Source organism: Cottoperca gobio, chromosome 10 (genome assembly GCF_900634415.1).
Source record: "Cottoperca gobio chromosome 10, fCotGob3.1, whole genome shotgun sequence".
NCBI classification, from domain to species: domain Eukaryota; kingdom Metazoa; phylum Chordata; class Actinopteri; order Perciformes; family Bovichtidae; genus Cottoperca; species Cottoperca gobio.
The window spans coordinates 10,839,084-10,850,952 of NC_041364.1; the positions used below are offsets into that span (position 1 = coordinate 10,839,084).

The 11,869-nt window shown below is 41.0% G+C and overlaps 1 protein-coding gene across 1 annotated transcript in view; it reads left to right on the forward strand.

The window, feature by feature from the left end:
- tsc22d3 (TSC22 domain family, member 3) overlaps window positions 1-11,263 on the forward strand; it is a 33,741-nt gene extending 22,478 nt beyond the window's left edge. The window contains 2 exon segments of the mRNA XM_029441657.1: window positions 8,939-8,990; window positions 9,566-11,263. Of these exon segments, the coding sequence (XP_029297517.1) occupies window positions 8,939-8,990; window positions 9,566-9,832 (319 nt within the window). The 3' untranslated portion in view covers window positions 9,833-11,263.
- Window positions 11,264-11,869: the final 606 nt, after the last annotated feature.

Below are 11,869 nucleotides of genomic sequence, written 5' to 3' on the forward strand. Positions count from 1 at the left end.
CCCGGCACATGACTGCAAAAAAGTGGGGAAGTGGGGAGGCAGAAAAGGGGGAGAGGTTGAGAGGGAGGAAAGGATTGAAAGCCAGAAGAAGGTGGTAACATTACAGTGAAGGATACTTTCCAGAAGAAGAAAAATGTAACACCTGCTTCTTTCATCTGCAGGTGATTTTATTCGTCTTTTTCACGATGAATAAAGCACTAAAATGTATTATTATTACTTGCCATGAAGATACTGTTACTTCTTGTCATCCCTCATCCTGTTGTTTCCCACTAAAAGTCTTTTTTTTCATACGTCTTCATATATTTTCTCTGTCATTTGCCCACTTGAAAAAAAGTCATGCAATCTGTTCACTGTTTTTTTTTCTTCCTGTAAAGCCATTAAGTGTTAGGGCTATAAAGGTGCCCAGCTATCACTTCACTTATAGCACAGATGCTGCCATATAACGATGCTAAGCATTCACTTGGCAGATATATTTACGTACAGCACATATACTGCCAACCTTCTCAGTGACATCCTTTTTTTGCTCATGATGAACGTACAGTTGAAAAAAAAACATATTTCTGGTAATTGCTTTGAAAATTATAGCACATTGTATGTCAACAGTTGCCACAGTTTGCTATAAAAGTTAAACCCGTGAACCCACTGCTTTGATTCATGTATCAGTCAGCTTCATAGCACATACGGTAGATTTCCATTTCTCAGTGCAATGACAGTCTTGTGATGGATTTTGTGGCAGTATGTACCCCAGAAGGATGTCAGCATTCTGTGGCTGAGAGAACTCAGATTGGACATAGATACACACAACCACACCATGTACGACAGCTGAAGTATACAGTACACTAAAGGAACATAGGCAGATGAATATGGACAGATGGCACTGAACTCTGTAACCTTTTGTTCTGGGACATGATGCAGCCAACAGTGTATTTATCACCGGTGCCATGCAAAGTGGCAGCCATTGCCACACAGTGTGTTCTGGATCCAGTCTTTTGAGTATCACTACTCATGCTTTGTATGTAAGTAAACACAGCAAGCTTTACCCTGTTTTTTTTTTGTTTTTTTTACTGTAATACACACACACACACACACACACACACATACACATTTTAGATTAGAATCTTAAATAGATTGTAGTGATGTGTATCTAATTACAACAGACAGAAAAAAAATAATTAGCAAATTAGCTTTCTCATAGAAGTTTGTGGTAAACTAGGTGACCCTTATAGTCAAAGGGCTTTGACATAGCTAATAAAAAATCCACTGCTATTTAACACTGCATGGTCAATTGCGTCCACGACCTTTGACCTTTTGAAGAGGATCCACAGAGCCATTAGTGAGATCACTTAACTACATCCGGAGACTCTAATCCCTTAACAACCAGAGCAGACAATTTTTGATGTGTACACATGTTTGCACTGAAACACAGATGGGAATCCTATTGGCTGGAACATACTGTTATTTCCTTTTAGGGGGGGTGTGGGGTTGGGGGATGGATGTGGCCTGACAGGGGTTCACCATACTCCGATATTCCCCTAACAGACTGCTCTGGGTCTTGGCTCTATTTCAGTATTTTCACAGTAAATTTAGCCAAGACATTCTCCTCGTTATAAGGTAAATCTTTACATTATCGCCTGAAGCTGTCTGACTTCTGCTGAATTACAGTCTGGTGCCAGATGCTCCCCAAGCTTGTTAAATGCAACACACTGCACACATCACCATTAGCTACAGTACTTGTCCTGCTGTAAACTGTTATTGATATCAATGAAGGCTACTGTAAATTAATATATATCACTTTGTATGAATGGAAATTAAGTAGAAATTCAATATTAAAGTGGCCATTTGTGTTGTCTCAATCAAGGCAAGTGAGGAGAAGTACCTGCCTCGTCTTCTTTGTGGTAATGTACAACGTTTGGCATGTCACCCAGGCAGATACAAATACCTAGCAAAGGGCATCCTCTATCAAGGGACTAATGAGTTAAATGCGGTTCGTCACAAATGCCTAACACGTACACACACACACACACACACACACACCTGCTTGTGGCGTCCTCTGAGTTTTTATCACAGCTGCCTTAAGGCATATACAGTACCGGGGAAGAAATGTTTCTGTTTTCTTACAATGAAAATCATAATTGAAACCTTTCTGTAGCTAAGTACAGCCTATTAAATAATTGGTCCTTAGGCACCTGTAACCAACTTTTAGCGAAAATGTCTAACACGGAAGCTCAGAATAATAGTAATGCTGAGATCGTGACATCATTGTTTTTTTTACTTTTCAAGCCTAGTATATAATCAGGCCTGGTTTTACCTGGTTTTACAGGATGTATGACATCACTGCCCTCATGAAATTGTATGACAGTTATTTTTCTCTTCATACCCTTCATCATGTGCTTACTTTTTTCAGAGATTCAGGGAAATTAATGGCCTTGTCAGTCACTCCTGGATGTGTGTGTATGTGCCTTCCCATGTTTGTACAGACAGTATTGGTCATATGTGTGAGAACATAATGACATGTCACCTCTTGTGTAGCAGAAAAAGAAAAACAAGGAGTTCCCTGTAGTTTGCAATATCTGTAAAGAAACATACAGTATACATTTGGCTAATCTAAAGATACAGAAAAATAAATGTCTTTCCATATTATATTTGTAAAACATGCACCTGAGTTTGAATGACAAAGTTGATGACAAAAGGTGAAAAGAAAATATAAATGACATTTTGTTGACTTAGTGTGGTAATATTCACCCGACAAAACATTCTACACTATTTACCTATACATTTCTATTAATCTAATTGTCTTTAATTAATATTTTTATTCTTAGAGGTACACTTAAAATCACATTTTTGAAGCTCCTTATAGTTGATTTGACATTTAGTTCATAATAATTTTGTCTTCTGAATGTATACATTAATGGCAGAAGATATCACATTAAATCCTATCTAGTGATAAATGCCACTATGTAAATGTTACAACCCTTTGACGACACGCAGAAACTGGTTTTACACGACTGTAAATGTGCATCACAATCCGTATACAATATCAGATGTTAAAACCTTCCACGAGAAGCGACACGTTTACGCAAAACTGTCAAACTTGGAAGCAGTTTGCAATGAATCAGGGCGAGGGTGGCTTACGCTCACTGTTACACCTTTACCAGCAACAATAGCTCTCTAAATATTACACGTTTAATTACGCCTCTCATGACAAAGGAGGCTTACTGAAACTGACAAACCCACTTAATCAAGAGTTTAAAAGAGTTACATAAAATACCACTTAACTAATTCATCTGCCTTGATTGTACACACATATTCAGAGCAGTGGTGTGACAAGTGCTCTGTAGTGAAGGGCATCAATCATTCCATATAAGTAACCATATAAGTGAGAAACACTATGATGTTTGATCTTATTTGGCTGCCTTTAGTGTCCTTGAAGATCTGGTGTAAGTGTAAGATAAGGTATGAAGAACAAGTTAGTTTCACAACATGGAACAAAGGCCCAACTATGTGTTTTAATACACACATTACAGCTGATTGAATGAGGTAAGGACATAGGCATGCTGATTGTTCACGGAGACTTTGAGAAAGATATGTTGCTGTATCTGCCTGAAACAGACACTCCAGCAATGTAGAGATGAAACAATTGGCGCCTTTACAGGAAACTGTCATTTTCATTGTGACTCCGGGTCATTGTGTTCCACTGGATTGGAGACGCATCACACGAGTGCCAGTCAGAGCATGGCACTCAGAGTTATGGCTGCATATCCAGAGGTATCGCCAGTACTCAATCGTCTCTTTGTGCTTCGAGAACACAGATGCTGAGAACAAACAACAGCAGATGAGTGAGCAAACAGTCAAAGGGCTCTGCGCTGTTCGAGCCCCTTCATTTGGAAGCCAGGATGGGACACTCTCAGACGCATCCCACTCTATTTGCACCCATTGGGGCTATGCCACCCTCTCCGCGGACGGTGTGCGCCCTCCGCCTGGCCGAACCGCCGCACAGATTCTGCTGCCACTACCAGCACTTCAGCTATCCTGAGAGAGCTATGAGCTACTCGCCACCTTACTCACCGAGTCTGTTCAAGAGGCCAGATCGGCGGTAAGTGGAGGGCAGAGGAGGATAGTCAGACAGTTTGTCTTGTGCACGAGAGGATATCTGGCATGACAGTGATGTGTGTCAGTGACAGATGCGCACATTAAACACAGTTCAGGAGAAGATGGATGGCAACGGCAGTGTGTCAGTGTCTGAATGATGTAGAGTTGTGGAGGAAGTATTTGTCATGAAATGACTTGGATTACAATTCACATGCATGGTAGTGCTTTTCATCATGTTCAATCTTACCAAATAGAGAACAAGACAGAGCAGGAAATGAAGCTGCAACATCTTCTCTGCTGTGTTTGAAATTCAATTGATTCATTTCTCTGAAATAACCTTGATGAGCATGTTGTTGGCATCTTTTGAATTTCTAATAACTGTTGACAGCAGCGTAGAAGGCAGGCAGAGAGTGATACCTGTAGCAGCCTTTGGATAATAATGTCAGTGCTGTCGTCATCTTCTGCATGCACTGCATGTTTGATACACCTATTATGTGAAGGTATATTATACGCAATCCAAGGGCAGAAATTGACAGCCTGTTAAAATTTATTGAAAAACCTCAGGAGCAAGTCCAAGGCCATGCGGCTCGATTTACGGCTCAGGAGACTCATAGGTGATGTGATAATAACGAGTGCCTCTGGGTGTCTTCGTGTATGTGTAGTGTTCAGTATTCATTGGCTGTAACCACTCATGTTGCCCTCACTGACAGCTTCCTCTGAGACGGCCTCTGGCTGCAGCCTATGGCAGGGCTGCGTGTTCTCAGTCCACGCTCTCATACGCGCCGTGCATTCCAAATTGCGAGAGTGCAGATGGGACACACGCGGTAAAAAAAAGAAAAGACGGGCATCCTTTTGACCAATAACTGATCTCAAACTAATCTTTTTTTTGTTTTCTTTCTCTGTGGATTTGACAGACAGTGCTTCTCATTGGGCTGTATTGTGTTCATCTCGAATTGGGTGCGTCAAAACCAAACAAATTCTCCTCATAACAAAAGCTGGGACATTGGCGGCATGTCTCAGCCTCATTCTTCTTCAGCCAATGGGGCAGATGAATCACAGTTTTATATAACGCGGTTGGCTCTTGCACCGGGACTGGAAACCGTGGCCCATCGAGTGACTCACTGGATTTGGCCCGTGCCAAACATGGTCAGGCAGTGAGAGTTCCACAGAAATATGAAGGGCTTTATTTCTTTCAATTGTTAAGATTTTTGTTGGAGCAGTTATTAAACTGTGAATAAAGCAGACAAAGCCGGGAGGTTATGAGTATCCTAGTTTACACTGTCATCATCGTACGGGCATGTGGCTCATTAGGTATATTTTACTTGAACCTTGCAGGAAGGCGCCCCACTGTCTGTAGTTTTTATCTGTGCATCTCAGCAGAGCCACAGGCAATCGGTGTGACTCCCTTCTCCTAAGTGGGACTATCACAGCGGGGCAAGGTAATTCACCAGCCACTCATTGCCAGAGCAGAGCCTGATATTAAACCTGGCAGCTGTACTGTCACAGCACGAAATCTGAGACGACAGGCACTATGGGGCCTAATACCGAGTCAATGCGCTTTCTGCTTAGCCTTGTTAGGACTACCAAAAGTCAGCCTTTCCACTTTAATTATTTTGTTACATAGCAGAATTCATCTTTCGCCTAAAAACGTTGCAGACCAGTCAGAAAGTTGAGTGCTCTATTTCATCATTTTAAATGCATGTTTTATTTTCCTGTGCAGTGTGACGTTTTAGGAAATGTGCATGGAAAACTGTTTTCATAGTGTTATTGTGTGGATTTCATGGGATATGCATGAACAAAATGTAATGCCTATTTTTGTTGGACATAAGACCCACTCAGCAGAGAATTTCCATAAACACTATTTTGACTAGCTGTTAATGTGATGCATGCTGTTGGTGCTTTGGAAGAAATAATACTGTGCAAAAGAGGCTGTGTAATATAAATTTAACTGGCTTATTATCAGTATTGGATCAGATAATTGTAACAGCAAAAGGGAATGAAAAGTGACAGCTGAGAGGTGCTGAGCAATTACATTAAAGCTATTAAAACCTCAATGGACGCCTCACTGAAAACAAAGTCTATTGCTCAATAGACCTGCCAGTACTCAGTGGAAAATCCTCTGAAAAGAAAGATAACAGATAACACCAGGTTTGTTTTTTCTCTGTGCTCGGCTTCTACCACAAATTGTTTATTACACTTTGCAGGATGCTCAGTACAATTGCATCACATGTTGTGAGAGGCAAGTTCAAAAGACTGTGTGAAGTAGACCAGGACATACACAAGAGAACAGCGCTTCATGTTTGGAGCCAGACTGATTCCTGTATGATGCGTCAATGAGGGGATATTCATAATACATATTAGTGGTGGTGCACACAACACATGCATTACAATCTGTGTTACACTAACATATCCTTGTGAACTACAGTGCGATAAAAACTAAAACAAACAAGTAGTAGGCTGGGCTATGGCTTGTGAACAGTATTAAATACATAAATGAATGAATGAATGAATTTAGATTGTCCTTTGAGAATTTTCCATATGTTTTGTCTAAGCAGGAAAAGCAAACTGGATTTGTATTTATTTCTGGAGGCAGGAAAAGGCCTACGGAAAATTCCTTGGTAAACACTGTGTCTGGGAACAGAGCCTTTGCTATTAATATTGTCTCCTATGGGTGTATTCTATATCTTTACCACTAGAGACCGATAGAGTTCAGACATATACTGAGAGGAAATTTACCGGGAGAAGGGGTGGAAAAGTACCTATGCATGTGCAGATGTCCGTCATAGCATGTCACTGTAACAAACAGCAATAAAGTGGTGAGAACAAACTGTTATTGTTGTCATTACAGAGTTTGCAGACGTATGTTAAGTTGTGAAGGTTTACACTTGGCAAATAAAGAACCAATAATTAATACTTAAAAAACAACATCTTGTAAATTCATTGAATCACATGAACATCAAATGATACACATTCTCCCGACATGCGACCTTTCTGTTGACATATCCGAGTTTTTATTTTATTTTACCAACATACCAGTGATGTGTTTATGCAGACCATATAATTACATTTGTTCAGGCGGTTGTTGTGATGTTGTTTGTTGCATCGAGTATGGATTTCGGTCTGTGGGTAAACTGCAGAAGCCAATGTGGCAGAGGAAAAGTTCAGAAGCAGGGCATATGTGATGCTGCATTCAAAGGCTCCTATTCAACTCGTTTTTTCAAGTATCGCTTTTGTTTACTAATAGTAAGCTTTATGTGAACTTAAATCCATTGTAGTTAGGTTGTTTTAGTTGACTGTTAACAATGAGTTGTTTTCTCTTTGATTTATTGTTGATGAGATCCATCATTCTGGCTGTCATAATCATAGAGTAGCAACCATAAATAGAAAAAAAAGATCATGAAATACTTTAAGGGAGCATATCCTAGAACTACTTTACATATATATTTATAATCTGTAGTATGTGTTCTCATAGAAATAAACTTGTCAACATTCATCAAAATGTAATTGACAAATATGTTCTGAATTAAAATTTCAATTAAAGTGAAAATATCATAAAACGTAAGCACTAAGTAATAATAGGCATATTATTCAAAATACAGCAGTTCCCCTGAAGTTAATGCATTTTATATGTTCCTAATGTTGTAGGTTGCATCATATATTATGGCTTTATGTGTTACATTTCAATCTTTATTCTGCATAATAGCATCAACACAGAGGAAAAAAACACCCCGCTGAGTAGTACAGTAAAAGTCTCACAAAACAGCCTCGTGAATACTTGAGTATTACTACGAGACCAATCGTACTTTTATATCCCCCCATTGAGTTATATTGTGTAAAAAGTTGATAATTATCACGGTCCAGGTCCTGAGAAAAAACTTTTCCTATGGCACGCAAAGGCACCATACAATCTGACCCGCCAAAGCATTTGACTAATATATGCTCGCGTCAGATGACGTCAGGAGGCAAGTCATTTAAATAGCAGCCGGTGGCAGAAATAGCATCAGACAGTCGCTTGTTTTCACCGGCGAAGCTCATACACCGACACAGCACTAGGCTCAGATAGCAGAGTTAGTGCATCGATACTAAAGACGAAACAAATCCGGATATACAGTTAGGTGACCAACCAGTTGCAAACGTGGCGAGAAGCGTAATCCAAACGAGTCTGGTACTCAACATGACCACGGAGATGTTCGGTAAAACACCCATGGAGGTGGCTGTCTACCAGTTGCATAACTTCTCCATCTCGTTCTTCTCCTCGTTTCTTGGAGGAGACGTAGTATCGGTCAAACTTGACAACAGGTAAATATCCGACACAGTCGCCACATGTTTGAAGTACAATAGTGTGTTATTAATGCGTTTGATAAGTTATAAACCAGAGCCTATTCTCCTTCTAACGTCACTTCAGACCTGCAAGTTATGTTACTTTATTTTCATAAAACTGTTCAAAACAAATGCGCTTGAGAGCAATGTCTGATGTAGTTAGTAATTACAGAATGACTTCAAAATGCTGTCTGCACAGCAATGTTTTTCTCTGCTGCTGTTGATTTGGACTTTGAACAGATTCTGAACAACTATTTACTGCCACTTCCTCATACACTGTGTGCTCATTATCACCTGATCTTACTCTCAAAGCAATTAACCTGCAGTTTATATTTCGCAAACAAGAAACTTAGATGGCAGTTTTCCTTTCTGTTTTTCACACTTTCAGTTTCCCTCTCAAAGACCAACGAAATCTGAAAGCAACACTATTTGTTTTCTTAAAGAGTTTGGCGTTTACGTTGGCAATGAGTTATAAGCACTTGTGGCTTTGAACTGTTCATTTATAGTTTCTTTTTCTTCTCTTCCTCAGTGCCTCTGGTGCTAGCGTTGTGGCCATCGACAACAAGATTGAACAGGCAATGGTAAGCCAAGATAACAAACACAAACAGCAGACAAAGACACTTGGAATGGGTTGCTCTACACAATACATGCATGTCCTTTTGTGTTCACATCCCAGTTGATAGATTAGATTTTGTCCTGAAAGAAACTGTTGCATACATCACCTTTACACTATAGAGCAGCTATAACCCACTGACCTCCTCAAAATGCTGTCCCCCCCCCCCCCCCCCCCCATATGCATTCTGCACAAAAGCAGCTCTCTAGGAATGCTCTATAAACTCCCTGGTATGTGAATGCAGCGCAGGCTACCATATGCTTTATTCATGTGACAAAGTAGAAACAAAACAGACTGATAACATGTTTGCAGCACAGAATTATTGAAAACACCCTTGAGCCTCAAAGTAGCATGTGTACTCTACTATATACTGCATCTCACAATAGATCTATGCCAGTGAATGGACAACATGGTGTATGAGATATCCTCTGACAGCAAACCCCATCATTGCTTTGGAGCAGAAATCAGCTGTGGAGCCAAACTTTAACATTTCTCTTGTTTTTATATCTAAACTGAGCCATCTCTTCTTCTTTATTATGACAGGATCTTGTCAAGAACCACCTAATGTACGCGGTGCGTGAGGAGGTGGAGATCCTCAAAGAGCAGATCAAAGAGCTGGCGGAGAAGAACAACCAGCTCGAGAGGGAGAACTACCTGCTGAAGAACCTGGCCAGTCCAGAGCAGCTGGAGAAGTTCCAGTCTCGCATCCCGACAGACGTACTGTTACCCCTGGACAATCTGAGCGCCCAGATGACCCCAGACCAGCAGCCGCATCTGCCCTGCAACCACAGTGCTGGCTCTGCTGTATAAGTGGCTCTGCCTTGGGGCGGGCAGAGCCACTGTTTCTTTACAGTAATGGACCTCCATTTAAACCTAGGCGTGAAAAAATCGCCACCGCCGAGAACCCTTCGTCAAAATGAAGGTGAAGCATCGGGGCAGTAAACGAACGATGGGACACAAAAGAACTGTTGACACTGTTAAGCACAAAACAGAACTTAAGACGCTCTGTGCGGTGTCAGGCCCGTTCTCTGATACCGTCCAACTCTGTCGTAGTCTCTCTGCGTTGACAAAAGTGCTAGAGAGGGCCGACTAGGCACCGACGAGCTCTTGCTTTCAGACGGCGGGGGGCTTTCCCTGCCTAGCCGAACCTTTCCAACAAACACCCTTTGCTCTAGCGACAGGGGGGTGTGAGGAGGTGCTGATCGGGCTGGCCCTGCAGGTGCTAACTTGGAAGGTGTTGGGGAGGAGACCCATCTGAGATGGTCCTCCATGTCTCAAGGAGAAGAGCCCCATCATGTGGATTTGTCCGATCTCAAAATACAATTTTGAAGGACTCCCAGCCGCACATTTCAGCCACATAACGGGGACTCTTCCTGTACCTGCAATGTATTGCTCATGTGTTCGTGTACTTTTAAGCATAACAAGAATAATCAACAGGATAAGCTAAGGCAACAGAGGTGGAGGTTAATGCAGTATAGCCTGTTAGAGCTGGTGGGCCGCTGCAGTAGACTAATGAGTATACTGTAATGATTCATAAAATGTAATCATGTATCGCCTGCAGTTGGGGTTTGCTGCTTTTTATGGGGGAAATTAATCCTGCTACATCTTCTGTTTTTTGTTTGTGATTCGGAACAAAAGTCAGTCGTTTTTAAAATAGGAGCGTTGTATAGATTTCTTTTTTGTAATCTTTGGGGGGGACAGGCATATCTGCCCACCATGTACGCCTAGCTCTTCACAGGAAGGGATAACTACAATGTACATAAGGTTGAAACGTCCGAAGGTAAACGTAGCGGAGATGGTGAGCAAGCAGAAACCAACATTTGTCGCTGCAGATGCACTCCTGATTTTAGCAGCGTCATCCAGTATCTGTTCAGTTTCTTGCTCAGACGCCAACTTGAAAACGATGGCATGACAACAGTGCCTGTCCTTAGTAAGAGAGGAACACATTTCCACACTGAGCTCTTCTGTTGTTTTCTAGCTACCAAAGACTTTTAGCCTTTTTTTTTTTTTTTTTTCTTCTTATTTCTTTTTTTTTTTTCAAACAACAGAAGACGAGCAAACCAGGACCTCGTGTGAAACTTCACAGGGAGAAGTCTTGTTTGTAGCTAGTACTAAAGTTTGTATGTGTTTTGTAAAGATAATGGTATTGTTGCTGTAAAGTATCCTCAAAAAAGTTGTTCACTATGGTGTATGGATACAACTGCACATTTGCAATAAACCTTATGTTTACATAATACAATATGTTGACGCACTGTCTTTTGTTCTTAAACTGTGCCCACGCAGTTAGTGAGAGAGAGTGTGTGTGTGTGTGTGTGTGTGTGTGTGTGTGTGTGTGTGTGTGTGATCCCAGCTTTATGATTTGATATGAGGACATTACAGACTCCTAACAGGAAAGATAAAATCATGATCTATCTAACATTGAAAAAAATCACATGTTTCTTCCCGGAGCATTACTAGGGGAATACCACTGTCACCAGACCATACTTTATTTTATATTTCCCTTATGGATGTATTTTTGATGTTACATATTCTGTGTGCCATGGAGAGACTGGAAATCCAGTCAGGAGACTGATGAGTAAGCTGCAACAACACCTCCAGGATGATTTAATTATCTGCTGCTAACATAAGAGAACCACCGTAAAATCCCTCTCATTTGAATTTCAGAGTAAACCTCACATTGTCCGTTCGAGAAACTAACCTCTTTTAAAGTTGGAGCCATTCCGTCACAACCTCTCATAATACAATGTTGATGCAGCCACGAGGCTCTAACTTCAGACAAAAGCACTTTTCATTTTTGCTTGTTGTCTCCTCAGGCTAAGGAAAGACTCATCTCAATGTGACTTTTAA